At 41.7% G+C, this 18,347-nt stretch overlaps 1 protein-coding gene across 5 annotated transcripts in view; it reads right to left on the bottom strand.

Moving 5' to 3' along the window:
• Positions 1–301: 301 nt before the first annotated feature.
• The window catches only part of RGMB (repulsive guidance molecule BMP co-receptor b), a 29,067-nt gene continuing 11,021 nt past the window's right edge, over positions 302–18,347 (bottom strand). For all 5 annotated transcript variants that reach the window (XM_053225158.1, XM_015085650.3, XM_027037341.2 and 2 more), the window contains one exon: positions 302–3,688. In XM_053225158.1, coding sequence (XP_053081133.1) covers positions 3,020–3,688 — 669 coding nt within the window. In that variant the 3' untranslated portion in view covers positions 302–3,019. The remainder of the gene's footprint in view (positions 3,689–18,347) is intronic.

Here is an 18,347-nt window from a genome sequence, read left to right as displayed (position 1 = left end):
GCTATCTTAAAAGCACCACAGGGCAGGTCCCATGTCTGCCAAGGGACCAAAACTATTACTAAAGACAGACCTTTAGGATCATACCAGTGGACTAGTTTTACAGATTCTTACTTGAAATTGCTTAAAATTGAAAAATGAAAAGCTACAGTAAAGATGTAGTTTAGAAAACACGCAAGTTTGTGGACAGTTTTGGATTGTCAGTAATCAGAGGATTTTGCACAAACACCCCCTCACTCCCTTTCTTCCCCTCCTGTGTTCTGCAGCTCTTCCAGCAGGTGTCACTATAATCACAGAACAAACATTCCACAGCATGGTATGTAACTTTATTTTTCTAGCATAATAATTTAAAGTATTTACACACTGCACACTCACTGTTTTACACAGATACTTATCCATATACCTATGAACCACATCTAAAGGTTTCTTTGCAAAGACTCGACACACTGTGGGAATTTCCAAGCATTAACAAAGGGAAGAAAAGGACAAAAAAATGTTTTGAGTCTTTTAAAGACAGCCATGTGGAGCATCTGTGAAAACCAGTGTTTTCCCTCAAGTTTTAACCTCCCCCAGGAGACCTTTGAATAGCTACATCTTATCCATGTGGTGGGATCACCTGAAACTCTTGGTTAAGGAAGATTGCAAGAACCAAAATGGACAAGTACTATTTTCTCTAAAAGTCCTAGAAAAGAAATGGAAAATAAGCTGGCCCTTCTCTAGAGAAGCATCTGTATTTCTTAGTCATCTGTGGGGACTGTAAATGTTGTAGGAGGACACTGATTATAAAGGGAGACTAGCCAAACACACTGGCACAAATGCTAGTGAAACAGAATGCTTAGAGGCATCCTTCCCAGCTAGGATATGGCAGAGCAACCTGTTTCTTTCCCCAACTATTAGTAGAGGTGGTGATTTTGCTTTCCCTAAAGAGGACAAAGGTAATATGAACCATATACACTCTAAAGCCAGACACTGTAGAAACTTCTATTGCTTTTACTTCACTTTTATACTGTTCACACAAGAATAGTGGTTATACTCTAAATATTTTTCCTCCTTTGTTCTACTCAATTACCTAACAAAATTACTAGCTAACTATAGCTTCTGAACTGGCACATGTCCTGTAGGTGAACAGAAATAGCCACAGTTCAGAGCTCATGGTAGGTAGGCCCCCGCGTCTTTATAGAAGGGTAACAAGTTCAGTTTCACTTCTCTGGTATTGCGTCTTTTTATCAAGTAAGAAGTAGGGTGCCTTTGTGATTTTCCCAGACTTCCCAAGACTATCGTCTCCTAGATCAGAAAAAGAGCAGTTTCCCACCTCTAGATGAACCCACAGCTCCATGCTGTAATTGGATCATCAGTTCACTAAGAAATAGAATTTCACGAACCAAAATCCTCTTCTCCTGCCAGTTTGGGCCTCTGGCCGTGACCCTAATCAATGGGGCATGGGAAAAGGCAGGCCCCAGGTTTAGATACCTGGCTATCTAAAATTCAGCACAAGTTGGATCCCAATTGCTGTGGTATATAAAATTAACTTTCTTCTTGCACTTATGTAAATCTGAGTAAGGTAAGGTACAAATTCTTTCGTTTCTCCTTGGAACCAAACATTTACATAGATACAATAGAAATCCACCTGCCCTAGGTAGAACTCACTTCCTCATTGTTCTTGCATTTTGTGGGTGGTGCTTTCCTTTTGCAAGGGCGTGCCAACAGGTGAAATGGAAGGAGATATTTTACTTTATAGGAATTTTACCAAGTTACATGAGCACTCACTAGTATATTATCACTATAGATGTTACAAAGGAGCATATCTAATTAAAGAAAGAGAGACCACCTGGGAAGCAACGTTGCTCAGTGAGAAGGTCTGGGTTCACCAGAGCCCATTTTGCCACTTACTGGCTCAGGCCCTCAAAGTTTTCCTGTCATTTAACACCCTATCCTTTCCCTCATGCATACAGACACGTCAGCGCCAGCGACTGTGAAGGCCACGGTGTGGACGGCAAGGAAGAGTGGCACACCTTGTGATGGGATCTGGGCCTTGACACGAAGAGAGAATCTAACAAGGCCTAGTCTCTGGGTTCATCAGGTGAGGTTGAAGAGGGTTTACGGGGGGTGGAGACAGGGAGCAGTGTGTCTCTGGGCATAAACAGCCAAGGAAAGAAGGCTTAGAACTTGGGCTTGCACAAATGATACAGAGAAGAGCAAGGCGTGATACAATTTAAACAGGAACACGGGAGGAGGAAACGTCTGGGAGCTCCTGGCGTCTAGTAAAATGCCTGGTATCTATCTATGAAATTGCCATCACCAGCCCCTTCTGACCTAATAGAAACAGCAGTTTCATATGGCTCAACCTCACATTCCCTAAGTGCTCAGAACAATCCTAATTAATGAAAACTGTAGTAATACGCTCCTTGCCCTTTGAAAAAGTGACAGTTGTGAAGGAGGGCGAGGGTTGCTTAGAGATGCGTGTTTCACAAGAGCCAAAGTGCCTGTCGGGGAGTTAGTTAGCTGTCCTTCCACACGGAGTGAGAGTAAGGACCTCCTCGCTCAAGGGACGCAGCTCCGCCAGCAGGAGGCCAGTGAAAGCTGCGCACCCAATGTGGCAGATCAGTAGCAAAGGGAGAAGGCAGGGACGGACAGCCAGGGACAGCCACGAGCACCGTCACTGGTCCTCTTCAGCGGGAACGCTGTGATGGCGTCTGTGTATTTGTACTATACGTACTAACCAGGTACACACATAAATATTTAATATATAAAAAATAAAGTGCTTTCTAACAGGTCCCCCGGCAGGGACATTATAAAATATTTCACAAAACTGCAAAACAAAATCAATACAGTCGAAGAACACTACATCCAACATACTTGGAACAGTCACGCACATTATGTACAGTCTGGTGGGTGCCCCAGGACAAACATCCTGTCATATACATGGTATATACATATATACTCTGTTACTCAATATATTATGACAATATATATTTTAAAATTCTGTTATAGACAAAAAATAAAAAAAAACAAAAGACAATCCCTACAAAAACACAATAAAGATCAAGCATGTGAGTCCCAGACTGACAGACAAATGGCCGCCTCCACGGGGTGTCCCGTGGCTACTGCTCGGGAAGATGTGCCAGCGTTCCTTCCTCGGGTGCAGCGCCTCCACGTCCTCCAAGGCACTGTGAGCAGCGGCGGTGAAGTTGGCATCCCCAGTGGTGAGCAGGTCGAAGACACAGGACTGGAAGTAGATGTCCTTCACTGGCATCTTCTCGTGGCACTGAGCATTGGCAGCCTCCAGTGTGTAGCCAGGCCAGGCCTGCGCCAATGAGGTGCGAGGCACGCTGTGCCCCAGGATGGCAGACACCTGGCCCTGCCCATCATCAATGCGCTCGCTCAGGGGGCAGCCATTCACACACAGCTGCAGGTCCTGGCTTTCCTCATAGGACATGGCCAGGTCTTCAGGCATGCGGATGGCGAGGGTCAGGTAGCGACCCAGCTGCCGCACAAATACCGTGGTCCCTATGTAGCGGGCGTGCATTTCCACGTAGCGGCCGCTCTCCCTCTCCACGATAAGCAGGCTCTTGGTGTCGCCATCCCCACCGCTGGTGCTGCCATCCACAAAGGCGGCCGGCAGGTCATCTGTCACAGCTTGGTACACTTTCTGATCTGTGCACTCACGGTGAGCTTTGAAGATGATGGTTATCTGTGGGGAGGAACGCATACAAATTTAAACAGGGTGGAAGGGAAACAGAAGTGTTCTCTTCTAGGCTGGAGGTGAATGGCTGGAGACAGGATCTCCAGACTCAGGCCCAAGTGCTCCTGCTTCACAAATGAAAGGTGCCACTGTTAAGGGGGAGAAAAAGTCCTCTAGGCTTAAGTATAAAAATTTAATGCAAATCCAGGAAATGTGCATCAAGAAAAACTTTACTTTCCTCAGACAGAACCATGTTGCTGTTCGGATACAGGTAATTTTTTCTGATAACTTGGTATCTTCTTCCCCAAACAGCTGACTGGTGGTATAGCTCTGAGAAAAAAAAGACTCCTTTCTAAGTTATGTAGAAACTTATGGGGCTTAATTAATAATATACCCACCAGAACTTTGATTTCTAAAAAGATTACTCACTGGATCATAAATCCAGCCCCCATGGCTCATCATTACAAACATTCTTACAAACACTCAAGAGACAAAGCAGAGTTGAGGATGGGGCCATCCTGCCAATAGCCACCAATCGTGCCTCAGCTAAGATTTCTTTAAGTCTCTTAATCAAATGTTTCACATGACTGGCTAATCCCTGGGACTGGGAAATCACTTGGCAAACACAGGTCCCGGGCACTGGCAGAGAATAAATACCCTCAACCTAGTTACAGCAAATGTTTTCCCCAAACAGCACAATGGCCCTTGAACTTCTCAGAAATTTTTTCTGGAGCCAAGTCTAAATTCTCCAAATTAAGCAGACAAAATGGATACTACAAAAGCTTTCCTTTAGTAAACCCATTTTCCTTCCTTATTTAGAACAATTACAAGACACTGAACCTTCACCTCCAACACACTCAGCATGTCTGGTACACATGGTGTAAGAAGAGGACTATCAAGAGAGACAGGGCCTTCTGGGTCACACAAGGTAGGAAAAGCGTCCTGAAGAAAAGGAAAGACAATAGCCTGCCATTTCTGTTGTTGTCAGGACCTGAAGTAATGGCATATTTTTCTTTCTTCTTGAAGAAGAAAACACAAACAAAAACAGGTGACCTCAGTCCAGGAGGAAGGTAGACCAGCCACACTACAAACTTCTCTGGAGAGAGGAAAACTCCCCTCTCCTGCAAGGGAGCTAATGCAAACAACAGACCCTTGTTACAAGGGCCAGAAAATGTCCTGCTTGCCCCCTCCCCACCTCTCTTCTACACATCCTCACCACCACCCTCTAGTTTGTCTGAAGTTTTTTTCCTCAACCTGGCCAGCATTTACTCACACTATTTAATTCCACATGTTCCCACTGGTGTTACTTGACTGGAATTTTCCAGCCATTTCATTTTACTTCAGCCAGTTAGTTATAAAGCCAGATCTGAACCAGCTGCACTGTAGCAACTGGTTAAACTCATATCCGTTGTTTGCAGCTGCAACTAAAAGCCAGACAATGTACTATGAAAATGCTTGGTGTTCTCCCTTCCTAATTACCCTGACCCACAATTTAATTTCACTACCGGCCTTCTCACATTTCAACACCTTCTTAACAACCCAAAGGAGGTGTACCAGAGATGACTGCAGGAAATTTGTTGTGCATCCAACCATAGGACCTTCCAGAGTGAATGGGATTCTGAGCTAGATATCTAATGGGACTATAAAATAGATTTATTTGGTGGCTCTAAAGACAGTTTGACAAGTGCCTTTTTTAACACAAGCCAGGATCCTTTGGAGGTGAAAAGATTAATTCAAGTAAATTCTGCACCTCACAGAGTTGAAAGCTAATACAGATGGCTCCAATAAGGGTGAGTAAAACTTTTCATATAATCACTGTCCTCATTTTTACCCGGAGCATTCACACACTCAAGGACTAAACCAATGATTCTACAACAGCTAAGTAATTTATCTTTCTAGTCTAACCAACCTCCAATTTAAGTGAACATTATTTGCAAGAATCAAGTACCAATTTTGTTCATCTTAGGAAAAACAAAGAGGAATTAGTTTTGTTGAGACAATCAGAGACCCAATTCCAGTCAAGTTCCTAAACAGGCAAGCAAGGGTCAACATTAAGAGGAGTGGAATAGTTCCACATGTCTTACCAAGCCTAGTGTTTTCTTTAAGCACACCAATTCCAATTCAGGAGTCATTTCAAACACCTCATGCAGTATTGTCCTCTGCTATGCCTGCTCCACTAACAGTAACTCCCATAACCCTAGATCAAATAACACTCAAGCTTGACTTCTGCACTAAGATCTACATTTACCAAATATCCCAGTCTTTCTAACAGATTTTTGTCCAATTTTCTAGGAGTCATCTTCTCTATGAGACAGCAAAGCTGATATTTCTCTTTTGGGCAAAATAATTCTCACAGCGCAAATGTACAGAATTAGCCCTTGAATCAAAATCTTGGGACTCCTGGGTGGCTCAGTCAGTTGAACATCTGACTTTTGATTTCGGCTCAGGTCATGATCCTAGGGTTGTGGGATTGAGACCCATAATGAGTGTGGGCCCTGCTGAAGATTCATTCTCTTTCTCCTTCTGCCCCTCTCCCCACCTCACATTCTCTCGCTCTCTAGAGGGGTTTCCTGAGTGGTTCCCTGTAGTTTGAGTATGTACTGAAGAGGTACCTAGAGATATAATCAACATGAGTAAAGAAAACACCAGGCAACAGTTGTACGTGACTTATATTTTGTAATGTAACTTCATTCCTTATACAATTACAACTCAAGCTCTTAAAAAAGGCACTCAGCTGTGAGGAGCCAGAAATTAATTTTCAGATTCTATCTTGTTTTTAGAAAAACAAAATTTGTTTATTCTTATTTTTTAAAAATATTTTTAATGTTTATTTTTGAGAGAGACAGAGTGTGGGCAGGGAAGTGTCAGAGAGAGAGAGACAGGGAGACACAGAATTTGGAGCAGGCTCCAGGCTCTGAGCTATGAGCACAGAGCCCGACATGGGGCTCGAACTCATGGACTGCAAGATCATGACCTGAGCCCAAGTCGGACACTAAACTGACTGAGCCACCCAGGCGCCCCAATTCTTATTCTTAAAAAAAACAAAAACAAAAACAAAAACAAAAAAACCCTCAGAATTTTTGGACATTCCAAACGTTTTCAACTGCCAACTAGCAGCTATTAGAGGGTGAAAACAGGATATTCAAAACTGTATTCTAAAGCTCTCAAACAGATAATTTAAAAACACCAGCTATAGTGCTTACTTTTCCCTGTCCATGAACTGATCCATATGCTGTAATAACTCAATTTGGCACATCTATTCTACGCCACACCATTTATTATTGATGGATGGCATTTCTGTGCATTTAAAACATCAATGCCTTTTGTTAAACCTTTCCCACCAAGTCCCTCTCAACCCCTACCTCAGACAAACTACTCCAGTACTCCTCATTCATTTTTAATGTTGCACTCCCTAAGATCTTTACTACCCACAAGGTCTATTAGGAAGACAAGAGATAGCAGCTACAAATCAACCTTTCTACATGTGATATACGGATTTAAGGTTTGCTGTGAAAAATCGAACTTTAGGGGCACCTGCCTCTCTTTTCCATCACGAAAAGAAAATGCATTAAAAGAAAATGAGGTAACCAACAAAGGAGAACCCAGGCCCAGCTTTGCCAAGATAGAGAAAGAGCTCCACCAGGCTCAACAGCTTTGCAAAGTGCTGTGCATAGGTTTTCAAACAGCAGAATTCCCTTAAGGCTGTACACTTGACTAGTGTTTATTGTATTTTGGAAGAAATAACCATCAGCGTTTAGTCAGGCTATTCAGCACTGTAAGTGCAGAACCTTACCAGAATCCTCAAATTCCAGAACTGGACTCTCAGATCAAGGGACTCCTATCTCTTGGATTAAGATGGGCCAACAAACGAAACTGAAATAGTCCCAGAAATTAGGAAAGAACACAGAGAAACACAATTTTGATAAGTACCTGGTTAAAATTCTGTTTGTGTTAAAGGAAGCTAAGATTAATTCTATTTCGCATCATCAGCTGATATGTCTGCTTCATTAGATCCTCTGGGTGCAATTATAGGTTGGAAAAAAAAAGGCACCCTATAAGGGAGGATAAGAGAACCACTGCTCACATCCCCTTTTACCCTTACTTAGATAAATTGGCACACAGCCTCTACATTAAGTCCTCTGGTGTGAGCAAAAATAAACCACTCCAATAAGGGTACATGCTTCAAAGGAAAACATTCACAAGCTCTATCTCTAGGTCCAAAATATCTACTCTTTATTTCTCAGGGTCAATTTCCTCTCAGATCAGGAATAAAATAAGGATGTCCACTCTTGCCACAGCAATCAGACAAGAAAGATAAGTCATTCTTAATTCGTAAGGAGGAAGTAAAACTGTCAATATTTGCAAATGACAATGATACTATGTATAGAAAACCCTAAGGATTTAACAAAAAACCTATTAGAATAATTAAATCCAATAAAGTTGCAGGATACAAAATTAATATACAGAGATCATTGCCTTTGTATATACTAAGAAGCTCTCAAAATGAGAAATTAAGAAAACTATCCCATTTGTAATTGCATCAAAATTAATAAAATACCTAGGAATAAATTTAACCGAGTGACACACCTCTACTCTGAAAACTATAAAACAATGATGAAAGAAATTGAAGACAAAAAGTAAATACACAGTAAGATATACTATGCACATGGAGTAGAAGAATACTGTTAACATGTCTATACTACCCAAAGCAATCTACAGATTAAATGGAATCTCTACCAAAATACCAACAGCATTTTACACAGAATTTGGATTAAAATCTGTATGAAATCACAAAAGACCCTGGGTAGCTAAAGCAGTCTTGAAAAAGAACAAAGTTGGAGGCATCACAATCCCTGATTTCAAACTATAATACAGAGCTGTAGTAATCAAAACAGTATGGCACTGGCACAAAAACAGACATGCAAATAAATGGAACAGAAAAAAAGTTCAGAAAGAAACCCATGCTTATATGGACAATTAATGTATAACAAAGTGGCACAAGAACATACAATGGAAAAAACAGTCTCTCAATAAATGGTGTTGGGAAGAGCGGACCACTTTTTACACCATAAAAATAAAATCAAAATAGATTGAAGACCTACATGTGAGCCTGGAAACCATTAAAGCTCCTAGAAGAAAACATAGACCACAGTCTCTTGAATGTTGGCCTTAGCAACATTTTTCTCCGTAGGTCTTCTTGGGCAAGGGAAACAAAACCAAAATAAACTATTGGGCCTCCATCAAACTAAAAAGGTTTTCCACAGTGAAGGAAACCAACAAAATGAAAAGGCAATCTACTGTAAGGGAAAAGATATTTGCAAACGGTGTATCTAGTAAGAGAATAATTTTCAAAAACATATAAAAAACTTATAGAAGTCAATACCAAAAACAAAATCCTATTAAAAAATGGGCAGACGACCTGAATATGCATTTTTCCAAAGACGACGTACAGATGGCCAACTGACACGTAACAAGATGCTCAACATCACTAATCATCAGGCAAATGCAAATGAAAACCACAATCAGAGATTACCTTACACCAGGTAGAATGGCTAGTATCACAAAGAGCTAACAAGTATTAGTGAGTAGGAGAGAAAAGGGTGGGAATGTAAACTGGTGGAGCCAGGTGCCACAGCCACTGTAGAAAAACGGTATAAAGGTTCCTCAAAAAATTAAAAATAAAAGATTATACCATCTGGTAATTCCACTGCTGGGTATTTACTCCAGAAAAACGGAAACTAATTTAAAGAGATACATGCACTCCTATGTTTACTGCAGCATTATTTACAATAAACAAGATTTGGAAGTGACCCAAGTGTCTACTGAAAGTAGAATGGATAAAGAGGGTGTTATCCTAAGTAAGATAAGTCAGAGAAAGAAACACTGTATAACTTCACTTATACCTGTAATATAAGAAACAAACAGACTCAAAATACAAAGAACAAACTGGTGGTTGCTGGGGGCGGGGTGGTGGTAGCAGTGGAAGGATGGGTGAAATATAAAGGAGATTAAGAGGTATAAACTTCCAGTTATAAAATAAGTTACTCATGGAGATGAAAAGTACAACAGAGATTACAGTCAATAAGGATGTAATAACGTCGTACAGTTACAGATAGTGACTATACTTATCGTGGTGAGCACTGTATAATGTATAGAGTTGTCAAATCACTATGTTGTAATACCTGAAAGCAATATGACATTGTATGTGAAGTATACTTGAATTAAAAAAGACACAGGAGAATATTATATACAGTATTTAGGGGAAAATGTTGAGATGGTCAGTAACTGATATGTAATTCTAAAATGACGAATTAACCTATACACCAGGTATCTACATACAAGAAAGCTGAACCTAAGACCTACAAAAGTGTATTTTTTTAGATACTAGCAGAAAGACAGTATACATGTGTAAGAGGAGGGTGGCAGACTCCTCTTTTAGGGCTGGAATGAGGCCTCTTACCTTCAAAAGAGGTATCAAAATAGGTTTCTCTACCCTCAGAATCTCTTTCCACAGAGCTCTGTTCTAGGCGCACTTCCAGGATTCCAGAGAAATGGAATGGATCAGACTTATTTATTCTTCAGTGTTGCCCCAGGTAATACATGCAGGAACAAGGGCTGCCTTGGCTGCTGGAGGGGTTCTTGGCAGCGGATGGAGAAAGAAGAAACCAAACCAGAGGCGAAGGACACCCACAGCTGAGGCTGCTAGGGTGGTCCAGGGGAGAAGCATTAATCTCAGTGGCTGGAAAGAATACGCAGGAGTGAAAGGGAAGCAGGCCCAGGGATGACACATAAAAGAGACAGGCACAAAAATGTAGACTTCCAAAGAGTAACTTCTGTGTACTTAAAACAAGGAAGGCTCTAAGTATAAATAGGCTCCGAGACAGTGAAATAGGCCAGCTTCCTTGTACAGAGCAGAGCAAGGCTAGGCTGGGCATGAGGAGGGAGGGCATCTAGTCCTCAAGTCTTAGCCACTCAGAGGACTCAACATGGCACTTGTTGGTTGCTGTATTATGATGAGGCCACCAAGTGTAAGAAGTCATGTTTCTAGATGTGAAGTTAAGCATGTGTGGACAGTGTTACAGGCCTCCACTGCCACTGTGCTTCAGACCAGAGGCCAGAAGTATTCTGAAAGGTGAGAGCCAGGGCTGGAGGCGTAACTCTAGGGGCAGGAATCTGCCCTAGCAGGTCTTGCCTTTGTGGATTGCCCTCCAAAGAGGGGGAGGGGGCAGTGCCATAGATCCTGAGGCCCTAGAGCAGAACCTCTGGCCAATGCCCTAGGCCTTGGTTCAGCAGAGTTATTGCCCAAACCTATGGGGATTAGGAAATCACAGCTTCTGATCAGTTTTCAGTTTTGAGAAATGATTTGAAAACTAAAAGGGTCTGAAGGTCTTTACAATACACTCACTCTCTACCACTTCTAGTTCAATTTCAAGTTCCCAGGGCTATTAAAAAAAAAAAAAAAGCCCATTCATGAAAGAGGTGGCTGGAGGTGATGACCATGTATTTCAAGAAGTCAGTTAACTGAAATGCTACAAGCAATAGCCTTGGTCTTCATGTGCGTGAGGCAGGAGAGAGGAAGTCAGCAACACCACCGAGTGCAAACTTGGACACGCGGGCACACTTGAACATACCTTTAGGTATAAAGATTAAACCCTGACCCCTCATTTCAGGAGAAAATGCAGAGCTGAGGAGCATTTAGTGTTTAAGTGCCATCATTATCAATCTACCGTAGCACACATGCAATGTTCTGACACTCACAGAACCCCACCAGAATTAGCCAAACATTCTTTTAGCTTCAACTCTTAAAATAACCGGCTCACTAGGACACAAAGAACTCGTCTTGCCAGAGACCCAGTTTCACCAAAAGCTCTTTCTACAATTAACAGCACTGTGTTTTCACTGGAAGCCTGTCCAGTTCAGTTCTGTACCTCAGATGTGTGCTGCTATGCTTGTTAGTTATCGCTTAAGTTGAGCATTTTACAAAGTCCTGAAGTTACCCCACCCATGAGAACACAAAATTCAAAACAGTGGAAGAGCAAGTTCTACTGCAGTCAAAACAAATAAAGACAAGATGGGTAAGGTAGATTTTTCATTGTTCGGCACTGTAGGGTAACTCTTTTTATGTGCCACATTCCACATAGGCAGAAACTGTTTGGGTAGCATTAATTGAAGCCAACATAAAAAAGTACCAACCATCCGGTGTTTCCTTCTCGCCCCTTCCTCTCAAAATGTTGACCCAAAGAAAATTGAACAGGGCAGCTAGAAATGTGACAGTAAAAGAAATTCTGTCAGTTGTGTATCAACTTGGCTTCTGGTTTAAGCTGTGGAGGATCGTGGATCTGTTTGAAAGGAGCAGAGGCCGATAAGCAGTGCAGGGAGTCCTGCCCAGCTAGCACAGGACTTGTGTTCATTTCATTTACAAATGGATATTTTGAAGGTCTCCTCCTCCTAAACCACAGCTGGGACAGAGGGAGGGGCACAGAGAAGGAGGACTCAAAATACAGGGCTTAATAGATATGCAGGTACAAACTTTATACAATTTTAGATGGTTTCTACTAACATCTTCTAAGTCTCTTCATTCTACAGAACAGAGATGGTAAAAGACTAGGACCCAGAGGATTTTAATGCACATAACAACAGGATGATGTAGCTTGTATGGCAAGAATGGCATAAAGAACCACCAAGGCAGGCCCATTCATCTTACAGAATGATCTTTTACACTAAAAGATAAACCACACAGCTAATAATTTCTTCTCCTTCTTCTTTTCCCCCTTACATATATTTGGAAATCCGTTTCCCTCCAAGAAATTTGCTGAACCCGTATGAAGCAAAGTTGAGTAGCTCCTGGGCCTAAGACCTTATAATCCAGTACAAACAGGAGCTAGGCAGGAAACAGAAAAGGACAAAGGAAGAACACAACCACCTGGAATTACAGCTGACTTCTCTTCTAAAAACTATTTACTGTTTTCATCTTCTTAAAAAAAAAAAAAAAAAAAAAAGTTTATTTTGGGATGGAGAGCAAGACAGGGGCAGAGAGAAAGACAGAGAGAAAGAAAGAGAGAGAGGGAGGGAGGGAGGGAGGGGATCCCAAGCAGGCTCCACACTGTCAGCGCAGAGCCTGAATTCATGAACTGTGAGATCATGACCTGAGCCCAAATCAAGAATCAGACACCTAACTGACAGCCAGGCACCCTGTTTACTGTTTCAATCTTGTTTCTACAAGTAGTAAATAAAGTCAGGGAGGAGAAGGTTATCTAAGATATGCTTTCATGGGTTTCATGAGATGGGACCCAGAAAAATGAATTTAAGAATTGGTGACTCTGATGTCAAATTCTGTAAAGTTATTAAAAAAACTCTGGAAAGTTATTTTGGTTATTAAAGACCAACAACCTTCAAAAGTGGCAGCCAGGGTTCTAGATCCTTCTAGGGTGTAAGGGAATAAGGAAATGCAGGTTCAAGAGAGGGGCCACGTTAACGATAGTGGGTGGAAAGGGAGACTGCGCCAAATACCAGGAGTAGAACCGGTGACCTGTGACAGTGACCAGGCGAAGGGGTATGCCCTGGGTACAGCGAGCAGCCCACCTCTCTGGCCCTTCTTGACACCTGTGACAACTTGCTAAGTAGGAACATCTGCAACCAGCTTATGAATATGGGCCACTGATGTTCTAGAAAGAAACACTGAGTGGCTAGTTCTACACACAAGCCCCACAATTCTCCACCAACGGCTGATGTGCTATGTGCTTACACCCAGACAGAGACTGATACCACTTCTGCATCTCCCTCACCACCCCATGGTAGGCCCTGTAAAGCTCGGTGGTTCAAATGCAGCGCCAAGTTAATCATACACTTTAGGAGAGAAATGATTACACTGAGCAGGGAGCTACAACTGCAAACTTCTTTCCCATCTGTTCCCCAATATGCTTCAATCACTCTTACTTCCCCCCCCCCCCCCAGCATTTCTGCAAATGCTAGGACAAGGAGCAATCTTAAAGAGATGGCAAGAATTACCTGCATAAAAGATAATCACAACAAAATAAAGAGAAATTTCAGCCTTTAAAAGTTAGTCACCTGCAAGGAAGTTTCTGATCTCTGGAAGCAAAGGCTTCTATATTCACAAAGCAAATGCCACTGTCCCCTCTAATAATGCAGCCAGCATGCAAGAACAGTGTCCATATATTCAAAATACAATCCTGCCTATGGGAGTATGAGGCATCTTCCTTAGTCAATAAAAATAAGAATGATCATTATTGTTTAGCTCAGACTATCTCTGTAAAGATACTAAAAACATAATGGGGTGGGGTTGGGGGCAAAAACTTGGCTACAAAGATGTACTAGGCCTGGGTTCAAAAGAGGACAGTCTTCCTGACCTTGATCCAGAGATATGTTTAACATGACAGTTGAAAGCCTTTGAAATGCAGGCACATCTTGCTTTGATTTTGTAACCAACAGAAAATGATCCAGAACACTGGTTTACGTGCCCACGTACTGCTGTGAAACAACAGCTACATGTGAATGGGCGTCAGAGAGGAGGAGAGGACCCAAACCATGCTCTAAGGCCCCACAAGCAAGTATGTTTTACCTCAATGATGCACTTTGGGTTATAGTTTGAAGGAGACAGAAAGCAAGAATGAACCCAACCATCTAAGTCTTCCTATATCTCTAATATCATCAACCAGTGGAAGTTTTTAGGAATTTCCCAGAAAGTAGCTGGAATTTGAGAATTAGGGATAATTATGGACTTTAATAAATAAGTAACTAGCTGCTGGGCATGGCCTCTTCCTCCCATGCTTTGGATAGGTGCTAAGTACTACTGCCAACAGGATTACCAGGAGCTGGAAGACCACGGAACATACAAGGCACCTCAGGGTGCTCAGCCACCTGGCCAACAGTCACCTGGCTTGGCCAAGACGAAGAACATACCTCTTTCCCAAATGCAAACACCTTAAGGTAAACCGCCTTCTCTCACTAAAGGAGGAAGCATGGAAAATTCTGTAGCAGTCTATAAAGGCACTTGCCGTCATCCCCAATCTCCCCTCCTACTTACAATTTTGTTTTATTGAGACTGAAGGACAGGATGACAAAGCCAGAGTGATGCACAAAGACAAGATTACATTAAAATAAATTGAAAAATAGAGCTAAGGTATCCAAAGTACTTGTAAGAAATCATTTTAAAAAGTATTCCCATTGTTTAGGCTACTAGGAATACGTTTGTGAAGTAAAGAATCTTTTCATCAAATTTACTCCAAAATTGCCTTCTGTAACCATGGCACAAAGCCTAAGTCCACTTAAACAGAGATACACAGATACACAGAGTGAACAGGAGATGAAGGAGCTGGCAAAGAGAATGGGCAAGAGATGGTACTGAACAGAATTCTCTCCAGATGATCTGGCGTATTTGTCTGAGGCCCAGGAGAGCTATGCACATGTGTCCTTTTTGGAGCCTAAATAGTGCGGCCGCCTCTTCCCCCAAAACAAAAACTGCTTTTTTTTTTTTCCCCCTCCCTATTTAGCCAATTCTGCCAGTTCTAAGCCTGTCCCTCCCATCTCTCTTCTCCAGGGCCTGCAGGCCTGAAGCCGCCGCTCACAGCCAAAGGTGGGGAAGACAGCTCTGAGCTGGTGTGGATCTCAGCCAAGGCATGCAGCTGTGCCAGAAACCCCTCAAGCCCCTGGGTGGGGATAAAAAGCTAGCCCTGGCCTCCCCTTTAGCGACACACACACCTACCTGGCAAGGTAGCGACCGCACAAGACTCCTCTGAAGAGAGGGAGATGGGCTGGTGGAGGGCCTAACAAGAGTGGCCTGGAGGAGGCATATCTGTGCCCATCATGATCAACTGGAAAACCACCCTAAGTTTCCCAGGGAAGGAGGACAGAAAGTAGATGACGGTGGATGAGGCCACATTGTTGAGTACTGCAAGTCTAACTGCCCTAAACTCAATGCTTGCTATGTGGACAAAGAAAAAGGCTTAGCTAATAAATGATCCCTTGAATAGAGATGACTTCACTTTCATTGCGTTTAGATTTTTGCCCCCTACATTTTTTCTTTCTGTGAGGATGGAAAGGTACTAAGGGGCAGGTAGAGATCACAAAGATGACTACAAGATGGCTTGCTCAAGAAGCCAGGTTCCCAGGACTGAGGAAATTATCTCTAGGCCCTCACTGAGCATAACACTGGGGTCAGTGCTTCAGTTCATAGCTGAAGACAGTGAAATGAATGAGTGTTTACATATAACAATTTCAGCAGCACAGTTGGCTAGCCTCTACCATAGCATTGGTCAGCTGTTAAATCTAGTGACACTGAGCACATACGTCATTAAAAATGCTTGACCCCAAGGATGATACAGTAACTCCAATGTGCAGTGCTAAGTTATTAAGGAGCTGGTCTATGTACCTCTTTGAGGTCTCAGTAAAGCTGAGACTCATGCAAAAAAATCTTCTGAAAGATTTTTTAAGAAAGTATTACAGTAGACATCAGGAAAAAAAAACAATCAGATCTTTTTTGGAACTTATTTCCTACGTTCTTTTTGCTTCAGAGCATTTTTATTTTTATTACCATCATTTTTTCGTTGCTTAAAAATTTTTAAAGGTTTTATTTTGGCCCTGGGTAGGTAAAAGGAAATTGTGCTGCAAAATTTTAGGCCCTTAGTTGTGTTTCACCAGCACAGATCATATCAGCATTGAGACAGGTCTTCGGCAGTAACCTTCCAGATATTTTGGGGGGCTTTGCAGTGAGTTGAAAAAAGTAGAAGGGAAACAAAACAAAACAACACAACACAACTACCAGAGGTCGCAAAGCCATGGAGTCATCTGCTGCTGAAAAGCATGGTCACCAGATGTGGGGAACTACTTTCCAGCAGTGCACTTAAAGACCACGCGTTCTCATTGTCTGCTTGAATTTAAGTCAGAGGACGGTTTTTCTCCCACATCCTTTTTGGAATGGGTGAAACTTCTGATCATTACAAAACTGAGGGAGAAAGCAAAGTTGTACTTTTTATTTATTTGCTAAAAACTATGACAGATTCAATCACAACTGAAATGGAATGACCTAAAATACTTCAGTGTCAATTGTTCCATTTATGTAATATTAATACTCATAACAAAATTCATTGTCCCCAAATATTTCACCACAATCAGTAAAAAGTATAGAATTTTGAAAGGCTAAGTAACAAGTAGACGTGACACGTGATTGGATGGAAGGCATGGAAAATTAAATTTAGGGCTTGTGAAAAGAACCAATATTTTCTTGTGCACAAAGCACTTACTAATCTCAAAGGTATTGTGAAGGCCCTCTAAACCCTCAATTATCTACACGATCAATGATGACTCTCTCCATTCCCAGTGGAACTGCCTTCTTGAATCTTTAGTCTCCTATTTTCCCAAAGACTATCCCCAGGTTTTATGCACTATGACTCTACAGCAATGATGGATTTTTGGCCATGATTTGTGTTATAAGTTCATAATTGTGTACCTGTCTACCATAACTTACAGCTGATACTTATTTTAATATATAGACAAGAAAAATTATTTGCATGCTTATAAAAACCAGAGGAGGTAAAGTTTACTTGAGATGCAGGATTTGGAAAGGCAAGCCTGGGCTTTTATTGGGAGTTAAAGCATAAACATTTTTGAGTCCACCTAAAATGTCTGGACTAATGTAACAGACTTCTTTGTTCAGAGCAATGACTTCTAATCTTAGATTTGTGACACCCCTGGGTGTCTCCAGCTATCTCTGGAGGGGTTGTAAAATTACCTCCACAAAATGCCAAGTAAAATCATTTAAATTCACTTAAAAATATGCCACACGTGTTTAGAGACAAGGGAGGGTGTCCTGGAATCAAAAGAGCCGTCATAACTATTACAAAAGCTTGATCCTTGTCAACTATCTTTCAGTCCAAACCAACTGATGAACAGATAAAGGATAATGAACAAGATGAGATAGCCTGTATGTGTGATTTTGTAGTTGGGAGAGACAGGGAAGGAGCTGGTTATTTGGGACAGTCTTTTTTTCTGGAAAACCTTTTTTGACCTCTGTATTTACTTACTAATGCCTGAATTAGCACTGACTGCCAACTGGGAATCCAGTTCATAGCCCTTCACCTAGTTGCACTGACAGTGGTGCCTTAAAGTTGGTTCAAATGATCTCTATTTGGCATTAGCTTCTTTAACGCAAGTACACACACACACACACACACACACACACACACACACACACAAATGCAGACAAGGGCAGCTACGCAGGGTAAGCTTAACTTAATTTTGTCAGTTTTCCCCTCAGCTTAATTAAAATGTTATCCTGAGATTACAACAGGGATTATACATCACTGCTCCACAATAGCCAATTCTAAAATTCCTTGGTCACGGCAACATTAATAACTAAAACACAATTGTGGCTTTGCCACTGGGAAGCTGGCTTATAGCCATTACATTTTACTACAGCTTCCAAATTTCCAATAAAATATGTTTCCCGATGGGTTATTGCCCCAGGTTTGATAGCTTTCTTTACTTGGAACACCCACTTTGGTCATCTGATAAATAGGAACATGGATTTCTTCAACAAGAGTCACACTCAAAAGACTTCACAGAAAAAAAAAAGTATACATTTTCCCATTAAATAGGCCTGCCTTTTCCATACAGAACTCAACTTCGGTGTTTTTTGTTTTTGTTTTGTTTT

This window comes from Acinonyx jubatus, chromosome A1 (genome assembly GCF_027475565.1).
Source record: "Acinonyx jubatus isolate Ajub_Pintada_27869175 chromosome A1, VMU_Ajub_asm_v1.0, whole genome shotgun sequence".
In the NCBI taxonomy this organism is placed as follows: domain Eukaryota; kingdom Metazoa; phylum Chordata; class Mammalia; order Carnivora; family Felidae; genus Acinonyx; species Acinonyx jubatus.
This window is presented reverse-complemented; position numbering and strand designations above follow the sequence as displayed.